The sequence below is a fragment of the Vicia villosa genome, linkage group LG3 (assembly GCF_029867415.1).
Source record: "Vicia villosa cultivar HV-30 ecotype Madison, WI linkage group LG3, Vvil1.0, whole genome shotgun sequence".
Classification (NCBI taxonomy): domain Eukaryota; kingdom Viridiplantae; phylum Streptophyta; class Magnoliopsida; order Fabales; family Fabaceae; genus Vicia; species Vicia villosa.
Window position 1 is genome coordinate 91,312,397 of NC_081182.1, and position 19,270 is coordinate 91,331,666.

Sequence of the window (19,270 nt, forward strand, 5' to 3'; positions counted from 1 at the left end):
GGTAGAGATTCATTGGGTGAGTCATGCTTGGAAGTTAAGCTACCATTTATCCATCCATTTTTCTTTTAATTTAATCTTAAAATAAGACAAAATTATGCCAAAAATGGATAAAAAAAGGTGTGGGCTTAGTCTTGGTCGTGGAAGGCCCATATCATCATGGAAATGATGTTTGAATGCTGAAAACTTGGCCCCATTTGGAAAAAATACACTTTTGAGCAATGTTGATTTCATGCATTTTCCCAAAATTTAGCCAACTTCAACAAGGTGTAAATCCTTCAATTTTTGTCATATGAAGGAGATCTTGCACTTTTTAGAAACCTCAAAGAGTCCTCTAACCAATGTCTTTGGTCTAATGTCAAAATGATTTTTGATGCTCCTTGTGTGTCCTTTTGAAAAAAGTGTCTTTTTGTTGACTTTGAAAATGACCTGTAATGTCTTTGATCATATTTTTCAAATGGTGAATCCAATGACCATGGGATCAATGGCATTTGAAAGATAATTGAATTTCCTTCAAGATGAGCTTTCGTTTGAATTTTTTGGATGAAGGATGAGAGAGTTATGATCAGTCAAAGTTGAGTTGACTTTTCAGGCAAAAACCCTAATTTTGAATCTTAGAGTTTTGTTGATTTTTGATCTTTCCTTGATGAATTATGATCATCCAATGATCAAATGATGAATCCTTTGACAAAATATGGACTTTGACAAAAAATTTCATTTTTGACTGTCTGTTGACTTTTTTGGTCAAACGGGTCGTCTGTTGACTGTTTGAGCTGCTGACGGTGCGTCTGAGTGAATTGAAGTTTGAAAATTTGTATGATGGTACTTTGAGATATATGGATGTGTATGAAATCCATTTGAGCTCTCAAAAACTTGTTGCTCCTGTAAAAACAAGAAAAACCCTGATTAGGGACTGTTTGTGTAGGAGACTGTTAAACGTACCTGATTTTTGTGCAGTGTTGAGTTTCTGCTAATCGCGTGATATTCAGAAGACTTCTAGCACAAAAGATCTTGGAATTTTGAATTGTGAAAGATTGATTTGATTGATGGTACAAAACACTGAGAATTGTACTGCCAGCAGTTTGGCTGTCGACTGACTGTTCAGGTAGCAGTTAGAGTGAAAAATCAACAGTCAAAGTTAATTTTCTTTTTTTTTTGTTGTTTTTGTTTTATGTTTTATGAGAAAAATGAAAGTTTATTTACATGACCTGTTAAAAACATAGACATAATAAATAACTAATATTTACGGTATGCGGGCAAAATTACCGATAATAACCCTGAAAATCATTTAATGCACAGAAATAGGAATATTTGACTGGCAGAAAACACACAAAATATTATCTTAGTAATTAAGCAATATTATGACAAATAGTACAACATTTAATACTGACAGTACAAATATTACATACTATATTGAACAGTACGACGAATAAACGGTACATTTAAGAAATAAGAAATACGGCAAATTTTAAGAATGACGATTAATGACCCATGCTATGAACAATAACATGTAGATGATTGGGAGTGCAACCATTGCAGGTCCACACTCTTCAGGACTATGCAGGCAGAAGAAAGTCATGATCACCGTAGCAATGGTGATGACTGTAAGAAACAGTGTCTCTATCCACTTTGCCATTCTTGTCAGGGAAGAAGAGAAAATAGATATGAGGTAGGAATTTGAAAGATGAATAAGAATTTGATGTGAGATTTTATAGAAGAAAATGAGAGGTATTTATAGAATGGAAAGAAGGATAGAGACGTTGGGGAATGATGTGATTCTGTACAAAAGGAAAATTTGAGTGAAAGTAAGATTTGAAAGAAAGTGGATGATAGTGTTGGGAAAAAGAGAGATTTGATTTTTGAAAAAGAGATTTGAAAAGATTTTTGAAAATAATGGAATATAGTACAAAAATTAGTGGGAAACAAAAGATAATAATAATCTACTTGTTACCAGTACAGTCTGAGTTTCCTGACTCTGCGCCTGCAAAAAGATTTAACTCTGTACCAATTGTGTCAGTACTATTTATCTGTAAATAAATAAATAGCATGTGTGAAGTAATAAACAGTATTTGGCGTTTGCGTAAGAATAAATTCAACTGCAAGCCAAATTACTGTATAAGAAAAATTCTAAAAACTAAGTGTTTCATATGTCAGGATATTTGTTGAAATAAAAATCCATGATTATATGAGACTCTTAATTTTCAGATTGGAGTTTTCTTGAAAAAAGATGCGGGCAAATTTTGGGGTATAACAGTTGCCCCTATTCAATCTTCTTAAACCTGAAGAGATTGTCTGAAATCTGAAGGTAGAAGATGATTGAATATTTAGATGCCCTGAAAATTTGCACTTACCTTGATCAGAAGAGATGTTGGAAGTTGCATTTGAATGTCGTCTGCGAAATGTTGTTGGCAGATTGCAAATTACCTGAGATGGGCTTTCAGATGCCACCTGGTGAACGGGTTGATGGTTTGTTCATCCGAATGAATCCATTGATTATATCTTGATGAAGGATTTGAAAGTCTTTGTGTTGACTGTTTCGGAACCGTCCAAGGTTACCGCTTTAAGTCTTGGAAGATAATCGTTACGGAACTTGTCCAAAGTTTTTCCGATTTAGATTTTGGAAGTTGATCATTGTGGAACCGTCTGAGGTATCGCTTTAGATCTGCAATGTTAAATCGTTCTGGAACCGTCTGAGGTATCGCTTTAGATCTGCAATGTTAGATCGTTTTGGAACCGTCTGAGGTATCGCTTTAGATCTGTCATGCTAGATCGTTCTGGAACCGTCTGAGGTATCGCTTTAGATCTGCAATGCTAGATCGTTTTGGAACCGTCTGAGGTATCAACTTTAGATCTGTAATGTTAGATCGTTCTGGAACCGTCTGAGGTATCGCTTTAGATCTGCAATGTCTGTTTTTGAGTTGGTTAGTGATCAGAATGAATCTTCGGCTTGATTATATCTGAGAGAACTGTTCATGGAATTCAGGTGAACACTGCATGTGATTGAGAACATCTTTGTTGAAGATATCCGTCTACCTGAAAAATCAAGTTAGTGATATGCAATGTTTATGATGCATGTAAATGTGAGATATTCCCGGAGAAATATGCATGTGATGTTGTGTATGAATATGCGCATGATGCATGATGTATGATGTATGATGTATGAATATGATGTATGATGTATGAATATGTGATGTATGAATGTATGAATGTGAATATGTGATGTATGAATGTGAGATGTCAAGCTTCTATTTGGGAAAATAAATTTCCGCCAGTCATCTGGATATGACTATATCGTGATCGTTGATGATCTTTTGTCTTGTCTGAGTACCCTCGGCCGGGGAAATTCTTTGAGAACCCTGGTATTCTGTTGAAGGATCTTTGAATATCTCTTGAGAATGAAAGGTAGCTGGAAGTTCTGATGCCCTTTCAAATGGGAATGAGGAAGATGCATAATCCTCCGATGCACTATCTGACCAAGTCCGGGCGCGGGGATCACACCTTCTGAAGATAGTAATCTGGAACAACCCTGCTGGGGGATAAGACTTCTTTTGAAGAGAAAATCTTTTTGAGGAATTTGCTGAGAAACGCGTTTCTCTTGGGGATTTTCTTCTGATGGGATGATGTCCAGATAATTAGGACATTTCCTGAATGCTATTCCTGTTTTTCCTGGTAAACATCAATCATATTCAAATGCACATGTTCATTCAAAATTATCATTGGGACGTTTACGTATTTAAAACAGAAAAAAGTGAAAATAGTGATTTTTGAGCCTAAGCTGCATTGATTTTTGAAAAAGAGCCATGATAGGCTGGTTAGCACAGGGAGACAACAATCCTAGAAGTAGGAAATTGTCAGAAAGTTTTGGAAAATATTTATGAAGATAAATAGCTATGTGAAAACGATCCAGTCAAGTTTCAACTCTGCTATTGCCAATCTGTCTTCGAGCATCTCATCCCTCACTTGTCGGAAGAAAGTGATTGGACTGATCGGTGTCTTTGAGGTGTTGAATCTTGATGGTGAGTAGGCAGCTGAACGGAACACTGTTGTATGCTTCATTCCCTAACTTTTGCCTAGGCTGCCTTTTCAGGTTTTCAGCCTACCGGGATAGTATTTGTTTAGTCTCTAATTTTTGCCTGGACCGCCCTTTCGGGTTTTCAATCCACCGAGACGCTCATTTTTTGCCTAAGTTGCCCTTTCAGGTTTTCAACTTAGCGAGCTGTTTTTTTTCTTTTTAAGAGAAGTATTTTTTGACTATGTCAGCATTCACCGGGTGTGGGAAATCCTCGCCATCCATGGTGGTAAGCAACATGGCGCCGCCGGAGAATATTTTCTTGATTATGAATGGTCCCTCGTAGGTGGGAGTCCATTTGCCTTTGGGATCACCTTGTGGTAAGATGATGCGTTTGACAACCAAGCCACCAGTTTGGTATGCTTGACTTTTGACTTTTTTGTTGAAGGCTTTGATCATACGCTTTTGGTATAGCTGACCATGACAAATAGCTGCGAGCCTTTTCTCATCAATCAAATTTATCTGGTCCAACCGTGTTTGAATCCAATCGTCTTCGTCTAGATTGGCTTCTTTCATAATCCTTAGGGAAGGAATTTGAATTTCAATTGGAAGAACTGCCTCCATACCATAGACTAAGGAGAATGGAGTTGCCCCTGTTGAAGTACGCGCAGATGTGCGATAACCATGAAGAGCAAAAGGTAACATCTCATGCCAGTCTTTGTAGGTTACTGTCATTTTTTGTATGATTTTCTTGATGTTCTTGTTGGCAGCTTCCACCGCGCCGTTCATCTTTGGTCGATATGGAGAGGAATTATGATGTTTGATCTTGAACTGTGTGCAAAGTTCAGTAATCATTCTGTTGTTTAGATTTGTGCCATTGTCCGTGATAATCCGTTCAGGGATGCCGTACCGACAAATGAGATTGCATTTGATGAACCGGGCCACCACATTCTTGGTGACAGAAGCAAATGAAGCTGCTTCTACCCACTTTGTGAAGTAGTCAATAGCGACCAGGATAAAGCGATGTCCGTTGGAGGCAGTAGGTTTGATTTCTCCAATCATATCAATACCCCACATTGCAAAAGGCCAAGGAGCCGTCAGGACGCTTAATGGAACTGGAGGTACATGTACTTTGTCAGCGTATATCTGGCATTTGTGACATGTTCGGGAGTGATGATGGCAGTCTGTTTCCATGGTAGACCAGTAATAACCTGCTCTCAGGATCTTTTTAGCCATTGTATGCCCACTGGAATGAGTACCGAAGGTACCATTGTGTATTTCTTCCATGATTTGTTCCGCTTCCTTCTTGTTTACACAGCGAAGTAAAGTTGAGTCATGGTTGCGTTTGTATAGGGTTCCATTGCTTAGAAAGAATTTGGCAGCAAATCTCCTTAGAAACTTTCTGTCGTTAATGGATGCCCCTTCAGGGTACTCCTGAGCTTCGAGATATCTTTTTACTTCATGGAACCATGGTTTTTCCTCGGTTCCCTCGGTATTGATCTCATTGCAATAGGATGGTTCATCTTGCCTGTAAATGGTGATCATAGGCGCCTTGTTGTCCCACCTGACTTTGATCATGGATGACATGGTAGCTAAAGCATCAGCTAGTTGATTTTCCTCGCGTGGGATGTGTTCGAAAGTGATTTCTTCGAAGTAAGGAATCAAACTCAGCACATATTCTTTGTAAGGAATTAGATTTGGGTGCTTTGTGTCCCATTCCCCTTTGACTTGGTATATTACCAAGGCCGAGTCTCCGTAGACTTCCAGGAATTTGATTCTTAGATCGATTGCAGCTTTGAGACCCAGAATACATGCTTCGTATTCGGCTATATTGTTAGTGCAATTGAAGCATAATCTGGCAGTGAACGGTGTGTAACTTCCTGCGGGGGAAATGATCACAGCTCTGATGCCATTGCCAAGTGCATTAGAAGCTCCGTCAAAAACCATAGTCCACCGGGATCCTGGCTCGGGTCCTTCTTCTGGTCCTGGTTGTTTGTAGTCATTGACTAGCATAATGTCTTCGTCTGGGAAGTCAAAGTTCAATGCTTGATAATCATCCACTGCTTGATGAGCCAGATGATCAGCTACCACACTTCCTTTGATTGCTTTTTGTGAAGTGTATTGAATGTCATATTCTGTTAAGATCATTTGCCATCTCGCTATTCTTCTAGAGAGAGCAGGTTTTTCGAACACGTATTTGATGGGATCCATCTTGGAGATTAGGAAAGTGGTGTGATTTAGCATGTACTGTCTTAGTCGGCGAGCCGCCCAAGCTAAGGCACAACAAGTTTTTTCGAGTAGTGAGTATCTTGTTTCACAATCGGCAAACTTTTTGCTAAGATAGTAGATTGCGTGCTCCTTTCGGCCGGATTCGTCATGTTGTCCTAGTACACACCCCATTGAGTCTTCTAACACAGTTAGGTACATTATCAGAGGTCTGCCTTCCACAGGTGGCAACAAGATTGGAGGTTTTTGGAGATATTCTTTGATTTTGTCAAAGGCTAACTGGCATTTGTCATTCCACCTTTCCACTTGATCTTTCTTCAACAGTTTTGAAGATCGGCACACAAGTAGTAGTCATGTGGGCAATGAATCGGGCGATGTAATTTAGACGCCCCAAGAATCCTCTGACTTGTTTCTCGGTACAAGGTATAGGCATTTCTTGAATGGCTTTAACCTTGGCGGGATCAACCTCAATACCTTTGCTGCTGACGATGAAACCTAAGAGTTTGCCGGATCTTACTCCAAAGGTACACTTATTTGGGTTCAGCCGCAACTTGTATTTCTTGAGTCTGTCAAACAACTTGTGTAAATGACCCAAATGTTCTTCCTCGGTGTTGGATTTTGCAATCATGTCATCGACATACACCTCTATTTCTTGATGAATCATATCATGAAATAGCGCTACCATTGCACGTTGATAGGTTGCTCCTGCGTTTTTCAGACCAAAGGGCATTACTTTGTAACAAAAGGTTCCCCAGGGTGTTGTGAAGGTTGTTTTTTCCATGTCTTCGGGTGCCATCTTGATTTGATTGTACCCTGAGAATCCGTCCATAAAGGAGAATACCTTGCATTGTGTGGTATTGTCAACCAGTACATCGATGTGTGGTAAAGGGAAATCATCTTTGGGGCTTGCCCGGTTCAGATCTCTGTAATCCACGCACATTCTGACTTTCCCGTCTTTTTTAGGTACAGGGACGATGTTAGCTATCCAAGGAGGATAACTTACAACTTTTAGGAATCCGGCATTGAACTGTTTTTCAACCTCGTCTTTGATCTTTTTTGACATATCAGGCCTACTCCTTCGTAGTTTCTGTTTGACTGGAGTGCTACCTTCTTTGATTGGCAGGCGATGAACTACAATGTCTGTGTCAAGGCCCGGCATATCCTCATAGGACCAGGCGAATATCTCGACGTAGTCTCGCAGCATTTGAATCAGTCTTTGTTTGACACTGTGTTCTAAATCAGCCCCTATTTTGACTTCTTTCTTTTCTTCGTTGCTGCCCAAGTTGATGACCTCAATTGGCCCCTCGTGAGGCTGTATGGCCTTGTTTTCTTGTTCTAGCAGCCTTGCAATTTCTCTTGGCACTTCACAATCTTCCTCACTTTCGTCCTCAGTTTGGTAGATCGGATTTTCAAAGTCATGACGGGCAATAGCAGAATCGTTGTTGACTGGATCCAGAGTGTATGTGAATCTGCAAGTTAATTATGTGAGTGTGTGTGAAGAAAAAACATAGCTATTAGAAAGCGAAGAAAGAAGGAAAAAGGATCACAAAATTTAAATATGCAAGCGTCCCATGATTTTATTGAATGCACATGATCATGATATGATAAGCCCTTATAGAAGGACCGGTGTGCTAAGGCACACGGCTTTTCAAGCTCATGGTTCGATTGTTCAGGAACCACTTTTATCTTTGCACAATATACACAAAGAAAACAGGAAATGGCTTTTACTCCTGGTCAAAGGAGATCACATCCTCAACTTTCCAGTTGTTCAATCCACTGTTGTGAGCAGGGGGTACCCAGCTGTTCCAGTTGTAGTTGTCTTTTTCATCTTCCACAGCATTGATTTCATTAGTGGGAAAATGAGCCGGTGATCCTTCGGGATAAGGGATATACTCTGCTGGATACGAGAGCCCAGGCTGAGATATCTCTGTTGGCTGAGCGAGATGCTTGATAAGGCCGTCCCATGAAGTCGGGATGATGTCTTGAATAGAGACTTGTGCATCTTGGTGAGGAGTGTATGCTGACAGAAAGCAACCCTCGTTATTTGGTATTTCCCTGGCTTTTTCAAGAGCGAAATTGTCATCGTACTGTTCATCCCATCCAGTTGGGACAATGTCCTTCATAGCAATTTGTGAGCTTGGAGGAGCGGAATATTTCACCATATAGTCATATTTGCCGCTGGGTTCTCCTAGCGTGTCCCATACTTCTTTGGGTGGATTTTGATATTGCTCAGTGACGGGACTTGTGAAAATTTGATCATTTCCAATTTGATCACCCCATCCAATCGGGGTAAGGTCTTCCATAGCAATATAGGAATTTTGAGGTGTGATATACTGATAGTTATACCCGCCGTTTGGTTCTCCCACAGCATCCCACATTCCCATGGAAATGGGTGGAATTTCATCTGGACATGGCTGAATGATATGGTTCAAGAACACTCCTTCATCTTCAATAGCGTTTACTTCTTGGCTGAAAAAGTGTGACATCAATCCTTCAGAATGAGGACTTTGATCATTCTTTTGATTTTTACTATCATAGCCCAGACCTAGCTTGTCAGACTTGTAGGGTATATCGGGAAGCTGTCCCCATACTGTGCAATCACCCTGTTCAATCATGGCTTTGGCATCTTTGAGAGAAGCCATAGCTGTAGTTGGAGTAGCAGGAATATGCTTGGTGGTAGAGACATCTGGAGAGACCACCTCAAATGATTGGCATGGAGTTTCGATGAATTCGTCCTCCAACTCGACATATTTGGAATTGCTTAGGTGACTAACCACATATTCCTCTTCGCCATAGACTGTGACAATCTTTCCTTTTACTGGATATTTTAACTTCTGATGCAGGGTAGAAGTTACAGCGTTTGCCCCATGTATCCAAGGGCGTCCGAGTAAACAGGAGTAGGCTGGGTGAATTTCCATTACGTAAAAGATAGAATCGAAGATTTGAGAACCCACTCTGATTGGGAGATTCACTTTTCCGTATACCGTTCTGGTTGACCCGTCAAAGGCTCTTACCACAACATCACTTGGTTGTAACACAATTCCTTCGAAGTCAAGCTTTTCTAGTACTGTTTTTGGTAACACGTTCAAAGAAGAACCGTTATCTACTAGCACATGAGATAGAGTGGTGCCATTACATTCAATGGAGATATGTAAGGCTTTGTTGTGATTTTTTCCAGCAGGGGTTAGATCCACATCAGAGAAACCGAGACCATTGCTCACGGTTAGATTGGCAACACAATTCTCAAATTGGTCGACTGAGATCTCTTGAGGCACATGCGCAGCTTTCAGGAACTTCATCAGAGCTTTGGCATGAGCTTCTGAATATTTTAGCAGAGATAGCATTGAGATTTTTGAAGCAGTGTGCCCCAGTTGCTCAACAATATTGTAATCACTCTTGCAGATGATTTTCAATATTTCCTCCATTTCTTGCTTTGATGGATCCTCAGCAGTGATCTCCACCGGGGTTTGAATTTGTTCAACTTGTGGCTCTTTGCCTCGAGCGTTGACATTTTGATTAGGAACTGGGACTCGGACTGGACCAGCAGCAACATTTGGAGAAATTTCTGGTGAAAAGATTCTTCCACTTCTCGTGATCTTGCTGGTACCCACAATATTACCCACAGTTGGAGTAGTTAACTTTGCGGTCTCTTCAGTCGAGGTACCCTGCTTAACTCCATGAACATAAACATTAGTGTCGTATCCCCATGGGACAACTTTGTTTGAGGAGTATGGAAATGGAGTTGGACTAGCAATGACTACTGATGCCACTTTGAGTGTAGCAGAAATTTTGAATGGAGCCTTGGCAGAGATTTTGAATGGTAAGCTGGATATCACTAAGGCATCCTCTATTCTTATCCCGTTTGCAAAGACTTCGCACAGCACGTCCATAGAAGGGAGCCTCTCAAACATAATGATACGGCGATCCATCCATTTTTGAATTCCCATCCTCAGATTTTCACAACCATTGGACAGGCAGGAGCAGTAAAAGCAGTCGGGGTCACATCCTAGGAAGTAACCAGCTCGGATTAGCTTTCCTTTGACTTCGCAGAGTGGAGTTGATAATTCGTTCACATCATAGATGTAAACAGTGTCCAGGATAGCGTTGACAGTTTTGTCATGCTTTGGCATAGGTGCTGTGATGACATTTGGAATTTCTGGAGGATCGAACTCAATTTCACCAGCATCTATCATATCTTGTATTTTATTTTTCAGGGCCCAGCAGTGATCTGCGTCATGTCCTGGACAGTTTGAGTGATAGGCACATGTTGCATCAGGGCGATAATTCGGAGAGGAAGTGTTGACATTCTTTGGAGGACCCTTTAATGTGATCAGATCTGCTTTTAGCAAGTGCTGCAATGCCTGAGAGATTGGCATGTTGATTCTGGTGAAATTTCTCCTTGGTGCATCTGGTCGATGCGTATATTTTGGCTGTTGATCTTTTTGAGGTGCAGATGCGGAGATCAGAACTGCCCCTACAGATTGATGCTTCTCACTTTTGCGACTTTTCTGAATTTGTGTTGCATTGACCTCATTTCTCCCGCTGATGGGCCTTTTTGTAGTACCAAAGGAGGAACCTATTTGAATTTTTCCATTTTGAATGCCACTTTCGACACGTTCTCCGGTCAGTATCAGGTCAGTGAAACCTTGTAGTTGTTGTTGATTGGCTGTAATTTTTGGTAAAACTAATTGTGGTTCTATCATGTCAAAAACAATGTCATGACATGCTTTATGTGGTTGTGAAGTCCTTGTGTATGCAGGCCTTTACCTGATGTCAGGGCCGATGTCATGACATTCGCAGCTGTTCGTTATTTTCTATTACTTCTTATGATTGTATGATCTGTCAAGACCTTATGCGCTATATTTGGTAATAATGGATTCTGGTGCGTTTCAAGGACATCTTGGATGATTACTATTATCAATTCCTTGTATAATGGAGATTTGTTTTAATTAGTGCAAAAACTATTTTGTGGATCCAAGGCCCAGTTGCTGTACTGTCTGAAGGCTTTTTAATCCGTGCAGATGCTGCTGTTGCCGTTGGGGTTTTTGAGTCGAGAAACTGTTAGAGCTTTTGTTGATTTAGTTTTTCTCGTTGTAGTTTTTCTTGTAAGCCAAACAATCACCATGATGATTGTCTTGGTCTAGGAGTTGTTATTTTTGAGTTGTAAAAGTACTCGAAGCTTTTAAGCAAGAGTACTATTGTACTTGATCAAAGCTTTTAAGCAAGATCAAGTTGTGTTTTTGAAGAGTGTCTTCTTGTGTTTTTGGTTAGTTTATCATCACTGCTGTGATTGAGGGGGAGTGAGTAGGATCTCTGATCTAAGGTGTTTAGATTGAAGTTGCATTGGGTAGATATTAAGTGAGAGGTGTAATATCGAGTTGTATTACCTTGAATTGATATTACTTATAGTGGACTTCCTCCCTGGCTTGGTAGCCCCCAGATGTAGGTGTGTTTGCACCGAACTGGGTTAACAATTTTCTTGTGTTGTTTTCTGTTTATCTTTGTTCATTTGTTTAAAAACATTCAGATAGTGATGCCGTGACATCGTGTAAGACATCGCGTGTCTGAGTCCAGAATTTCAATTGGCATCAGAGCAGGCACCCTGCCTGTCTTCACTGGGTGAGATCTAGGGAAGGTACTTTCTGGTTCGATGGACAAAGAAGGTGGTGGATTTATAATGAGACCACCCATTCTGGATGGTTCTAATTATGATTATTGGAAACCTCTCATGGTGGCTTTTCTGAAATCTGTGAATAGCAAAGCATGGAGAGCTGTGAACAAAGGATGGGAACATCCTGTTATTACTGATAAAGATGGCAACAAAACTCGTAAACCAGAGGAAGAGTGGGACAAAGATGAAGAGGCATTGGCGCTTGGCAACTCTAAAGCTCTAAATGCTTTATTCAATGGAATTGACAAAAATATATTCAGACTGGTGCACCAGTGTGAACTAGCCAAAGATGTCTGGGATATCCTAAAGACTACTCATGAGGGCACCTCCAAAGTGAAGATGTCAAGACTTCAACTGCTAACTACAAAGTTTGAAAATCTAAGGATGAAGGATGATGAAAGTATTAAGGATTTTCATATGAATTTACTCGATATTGCTAATACCTCAGGAGCTTTGGGAGAAAAAATGTCTGATGAAAAGTTGGTGAGGAAAATTCTTAGATCCCTACCTAAGAGATTTGATATGAAAGTTACAGCTATAGAAGAGGCACAGGACATCAGCAGTATGAAGGTAGAGGAGTTAATTGGATCTCTTCAAACCTTTGAGATGAGAATCAATGAAAATTCTGAAAAGAAGAACAAAAGCATAGCCTTTGTGTCCAACTCTCGAGAGGAAGTAGAGGAAAGTAGTGAAGAGAATCTATCTGAATCTATAGCTATGCTTGGCAAACAATTCAACAAAATTATAAGAAGAATGGATCAGAAGCCAAGACCTAATGTCAAGAACATCTCATCTGACATCAGTAGATCTTATGACTCTGGCAGAAGAGATAAACCAGAAGAAAAATACAATCACAGTAAAGGGATTCAATGTCATGGATGTGAAGGGTATGGACATATTAGAGCTGAATGCCCTACCTATCTCAAGAAACAAAAGAAAGGATTGTCAGTCTCCTGGTCTGATGAAGATTCTGAGAGTGATTTTGAAGAAGAATCAGCCAAACATGTCACAGCTCTGACTGGAGTCTACAACTCAGATGAAGACTCTAGTGAAGATGAGCTATCCTTTGAAGAACTGGCAACCTCCTACAGAAAGCTCTGTATCAGAAGTGCTGAAGTATGTCAACAAGGTGAAAAGCAGAAGAACTACATAGCCCAGTTGGAGGCAGACAACAAAGAGCTCAATGAAACTATAGCTGAATTGAATGATGAAATTACCCTGTTACAATCCAAACTTGATCAGATGTCTAAATCAGTAAAAATGTTGAATAATGGCACAGATATGCTGGAGGAAATCTTGCAAGTTGGAAAAAGTTCAAGAGATATGTCTGGTATAGGATTTGTTGGTGCAAAGAAAGATGTCCAAGATAGTAGCAGAACTAAACCGGAAGCTGAGATGTTGAAGCCGATGTCAAAACATGTGACTCAACATCACGAGAAAGGTCAAATGAAGAGAAAGTTTCAAAGATGGAGATGTCATTACTGTGGAAGATTTGGACACATTAAGCCTTTCTGCTTCAGACTATATGGATACCCAGATCAAGCTCCTTCTTACAAACCTAAGCAGATCATGCCCATTCAGAAGCAACAATGGAAACCTAAAAGTATGGCTTTAATAGCTCATACATCTCTTAGAGTTTCAGCCAAAGAAGACTGGTATTTTGATAGTGGATGCTCCAGACACATGACTGGACTCAAGAATCTGCTTGTTGATATCAAGAGTCATTCTACTAGTTATGTAACCTTTGGTGATGGAGCTAAAGGTGAAATCAAAGGAGTTGGAAAATTAGAGTGTTCAGGAGTGCCAAATTTAGAAGATGTTCTATTGGTCAAAGACCTGACTACCAATCTTATAAGCATCAGTCAACTCTGTGACCAAGGATACCAAGTCAACTTCACTAAAGATGAGTGTGTGGTTACTAATGAAGAAAAGGATGTAGTAATGAGGGGTGTCAGATCCAAAAATAACTGCTTCTTGTGGGTGTCTCAGGAATCCAGCTATTCTACTATATGCTCTAAAGAAGAAGAAGCAAAGCTATGGCACCAAAAACTTGGTCATCCTTATCTAAGAGACTGGGAAGGCAGTGCTGATAACAGAAAAAGAACTTCAGGAGGATGTTCCTTCTTGGGAAGTAGCTGTTCTCAACTTGTTTGGATGAAACAGATGTTATCAGAATACAATGTCACACAAGATGTCATGACATTATATTGTGACAACTTAGGTGCCATCAACATTTCAAAGAATTCCATCCAGTACAGCAAGACCAAGCATAGTGATATTAAACATCACTACATCAGAGATCTTGTTGAGGACAAAGTAATTGGCGTGGAACATTCTGCCACAGATCTTCAACTTGCTGACAGTTTTACAAAAGTCTTAGATGCAAATAAGTCTGAAAATCTAAGAAACAAATTAGGCATTTGTCTTTGTGAAAGACTATGGCAATTAATTGAGAGTGGGGCCAGCACTATTTCTCTCTCCAAATCTTGGATATCATTACACATTAAAGTGTATTTTCCCCCCTTCTTGCAAGTTACTCAAACGGTTTCCATTCCTCCACAACCTCTCCTCCACACTCACGCTATCTCACTGTGTTCCTGTATTCATCACTCCTTACCCAGCCTCTCATTTTCTCTCATCATGTCTCAGAGTCCTTCCTCAAAGAAATCTTCTCCCATCTCTGAAACAGCATCAGGTTCTAGGGCACCAAATGTTGTGAGCAATCAAGATGTTGTGCTGGATGTTGTGCCATTGAACTCTGTCCCTCCTTCCGATTCTGCTCGCAGTCAACCAAGAAAGATGCATGCAAGAAAATCAACCGGAGGATCTGTCCCAGAAACGTTTTCTGTCCAACATAGAGAGGGCACTTCGTATGTTCATAATGCGATTGCAAATATGGTCACCAGAATCTTGAATGAAGGGCACAAAGTTGAAGGAATTTCTGTTCCTCTAGCCCAAATGCCTGCTTCCGATGATGATCAAGGTGTGCAAGATGATGAGACCCCTGTTGATAAAGAAGTTAAGACAACTGGTGATAATGATGAAACATCTGCTGAGAAAAATGATGAGACTCCTGTTACTAAGGATGTTGAGACATCTGTTAATGAGACCCATGTTGCCAAAGATGTTGAGACATCTGAAGCTATCAATGTCGAAGCATCTGATTCCAAAGATGATAAGACTCTTGCTCCTGAGAAAGATGAAGAGGTCCCTGCTGTTCCTGCTAAGGAAGATGAAAACCCTAATGTGCATGATGTGGTGGATCTAGATGAACTTGATGATCCTATTGATATTGCTGATGATGACCTCATCTCCAGCATCTCCAACAGGGTCAAGGCTCGTAAGGGAAAACAAGTCTGTGAGCAACATTCTCTCAAGCCACAGGTTACTCCTCTGAAGACTGTTACTAAAGATAAGATGAAGAAAGTTCCTACCGGACCCTCAAAATCTGGAAGCAAAGTTAGTGTGAAGAAGAGGAAGGAAAGAAGCACTTCTGACTCTGAAGCTGATGTCCCAAGTGATGTCCCTGACATCCCCTCCAGGAAGAAAATTGCTGTTACTAAATCTGCTACAAAGGTTCGTGATGTTCCTTTGGACAATATATATCTGCACTATGCCTCTAATGCAATCCAGTGGAAATTTGTGTATCAAAGAAGGCTGGCCCTTGAAAGAGAATTAGCAAATGATGCTCTGGAGAATCAAGAGGTAATGCAGCTCATCAAAACTGCAGGTTTGATTAAGACTGTTTCTCAATTTTCTAAATGTTATGAAATGCTGGTAAAAGAGTTCATTGTCAATTTATCTCAAGACTGTGCTGATGGTAGAACAGATGATTTTCATAAAGTTTATGTTAGAAGAAAATGCATAGAGTTCTCCCCTGCTGTTATCAATCACTATCTAGGTAGAAATGCTGAAGCTCAACCTGAGCTTGAAGTAACTGATAATGAGGTCTGCAACACCATCACTGGGGGTAAGGTTAAAAAGTGGCCCATCAAAAGCAAACTGTCTGCTAGTCTCTTGACTGTAAAGTATGCTCTGCTGCATAAAATTGGCTCTGCCAACTGGGTGCCCACCAATCACACATCTACCATTGCTGTTGGTTTAGGAAGATTCATTTATGCTATAGGGACCAAGACTGTGTTTGACTATGGAACCTATATTTTTGACCAGACTATGAGACATGCAGGTACCTCTGCTACTAAGCTTCCTATTGCCTTTCCATCCCTAATATGTGGAATAATCCTAAAGCAATACCCTGGCATCTTGAAAGCTAAAGATTCTGTTTGCAAAAGGGAAAGTGCTTTGACTTTTCACTACAAGCTGCTTCAAAGGACTGATGCCTCAACATCTGCTGGAACATCTCAAACTTGCAAATCTGTGACCAAAGCCTCTCTTATAGCTGAGCTGAAGGAGACCTGCAAAGAGCTGGAAAATAGGAAGATGAAGCTTGAGCAGCTTATACAAAGTCTTGAGCAGTCTGCTGATAGTGATGATGATCATGCTGCTGGTGGTGATGGTGAGAAGATGGATGCTGATATGGATGCTGATAGTGAGGATGAATATAAGTCTGGTAGCTCCAGTGATGAAGAGATGAGTGAGGAGAATGATGATGATACTGCTGGCTCTGAAGATTAAATCTTCATCTGTTGTTTGGCTCCTTTTGTGGCTAAAAAGGGGGAGTTAAGTAGTTGTATTAGTGTGTTAGTTGTTGTTTTGATTATAATGGTTGTAATGGCTGTTTGTTCTGGTGATCCCTTGGTCTATTCTTGGACATGGTTTTTCTTTGTGGTTTTCTTTATTTGGATGTTCTCTTGCTCTCCCTGACAATGACAAGTGGTTTCTGTAATATTTGATTAAGTAGTTGGTCTTTGGTGATTAATCAAGTTGAATCAAGTTGCTTTTTTTTACAGAATTTATTTTTCTGTTGTTGGCTGCTGTATGCTCTGATATCTGGTTGCATCTATTATTGTTTTAGCCAAAAATTCGCCAAAGGGGGAGTTTGTAGATGTTGTTGATTGGCTGTAATTTTTGGTAAAACTAATTGTGGTTCTATCATGTCAAAAACAATGTCATGACATGCTTTACGTGGTTGTGAAGTCCTTGTGTATGCAGGCCTTTACCTGATGTCAGGGCCGATGTCATGACATTCGCAGCTGTTCGTTATTTTCTATTACTTCTTATGATTGTATGATCTGTCAAGACCTTATGCGCTATATTTGGTAATAATGGATTCTGGTGCGTTTCAAGGACATCTTGGATGATTACTATTATCAATTCCTTGTATAATGGAGATTTGTTTTAATTAGTGCAAAAACTATTTTGTGGATCCAAGGCCCAGTTGCTGTACTGTCTGAAGGCTTTTTAATCCGTGCAGATGCTGCTGTTGCCGTTGGGGTTTTTGAGTCGAGAAACTGTTAGAGCTTTTGTTGATTTAGTTTTTCTCGTTGTAGTTTTTCTTGTAAGCCAAACAATCACCATGATGATTGTCTTGGTCTAGGAGTTGTTATTTTTGAGTTGTAAAAGTACTCGAAGCTTTTAAGCAAGAGTACTATTGTACTTGATCAAAGCTTTTAAGCAAGATCAAGTTGTGTTTTTGAAGAGTGTCTTCTTGTGTTTTTGGTTAGTTTATCATCACTGCTGTGATTGAGGGGGAGTGAGTAGGATCTCTGATCTAAGGTGTTTAGATTGAAGTTGCATTGGGTAGATATTAAGTGAGAGGTGTAATATCGAGTTGTATTACCTTGAATTGATATTACTTATAGTGGACTTCCTCCCTGGCTTGGTAGCCCCCAGATGTAGGTGTGTTTGCACCGAACTGGGTTAACAATTTTCTTGTGTTGTTTTCTGTTTATCTTTGTTCATTTGTTTAAAAACATTCAGATAGTGATGTCGTGACATCGTGTAAGACATCGCGTGTCTGAGTCCAGAATTTCAAACCTGATGATGAGCTTCCCAGCAAATGGCTATAGAAAGGGCCAGTTAAAGTGCCCATGAACATGTCGACTAGTTCGCGATCAGATAAGGGTGGTTGAACCCTTCCAGCCATATCTCTCCACTTTTGTGCATATCCTTTGAAACTTTCTTTTGGTCCCATAGACATGCCCCTTAGTTGAGTACGGGTTGGCGCAAGATCAGCATTGTATTGGTACTGTTTGTAAAAAGCAGCAGCTAATTCTTCCCAAGTATGAACCTTGGTATTTTCCAGCTGATAGTACCACTCGAGTTGTGTACCCGATAGACTTTCTTGGAAGAAGTGAATCCACAATTTGTTATCCGTTGTATGAGGTTGTATCTTCCTCACATAGGATCTCAGATGTAGTTTCGGGCAAGAAACTCCATCATATTTTGCAAAGACAGGAACTTTGAATTTTGGAGGGATAACAACATCCGAGATGAGCCCCAGATCATTGAAATCTAAGCCAGGTATTTTTTGTATCTCCATAGCTTTCATACGGTCTTCCAGCTGTTGGTATTTTTCATCATCCGGTTCGTCCCCAGAATGATCATTTTCTTCATTTGAAGAGAGAGAGGGTTTAGCAGAACCCTGGTTGCTTTGATTGTCTTCTGGTTCACCATCACCAACTGTTTCAGGGATCGGTGGCTTTTTGAACTTTTTGACTGGGATTTTGATCTTCCTTTTCAGGTGACTCACGCCTACAGATCCTTTGGGCTTCTTTTTCTTCTTGATTATCAGGGCTTTCAGTTCTTGTTGCCCCTTTGCCAGTTCCAGAATTGCCACTTGAACTTGGGCATTCTGTGCTTCGAGATTCTTGATGCTCATTTCAGATTCCATCTCTTCTGACTGAAATAAACAGCGAGAAGATGAGAAATCCGTCATGTGAACCTGTTATGCAATGTGTATGACTGGATGCCATGTGTATGCAATGTATGAAATGTATGTGCAATGTATATGAATGCAATGTATGAAATGTATATGCAATGCATGAAGTGAAATGTGTGTGCAATGTTTCAAGGATCTTAGAGTTTAGATTTGTTAAAGAAGAAACAAACGTTAGTTAATCAATTTATTTCTCTTTTTTTTGCTTCTTTTTTCTTTGCCTCATTTGGGCTTACAAGACAGAAATAAAATGAATGATCCTTCAGGTCTCCCGTGGACGCTTTCTCTTTGCCCCCAGGAATGTGTTGATCTGCTGTTCTTCTTGAAGCTGTCCGGTGAGCTCCAATATCCTTCTCTCATAGTCTTGACAGTATGATTTGAAGGTGTCTCTTTCCTCTTTGAGTTGAACCCAAGATTTTTGCAACTCTTCTAGGTCAGTTGGCATGTCCGGGTGTAGAATAACTTGAGGTTCATATCCTTCGACCTCTGGTTCAATAGTCACAGGTAGAATAGCAGGATATGGCATAAG

General features: G+C 40.2%; 1 protein-coding gene across 1 annotated transcript; it reads left to right on the forward strand.

The window, feature by feature from the left end:
• Positions 1 to 14,861: 14,861 nt before the first annotated feature.
• Positions 14,862 to 17,321, forward strand: LOC131658543 (uncharacterized). Its single transcript, XM_058927825.1, has 3 exons — positions 14,862 to 15,110; positions 15,618 to 16,320; positions 17,278 to 17,321. The coding sequence occupies exons 1-3, from the start codon at positions 14,862 to 14,864 to the stop codon at positions 17,319 to 17,321; spliced, it is 996 nt and encodes a 331-aa protein (XP_058783808.1).
• Positions 17,322 to 19,270: the final 1,949 nt, after the last annotated feature.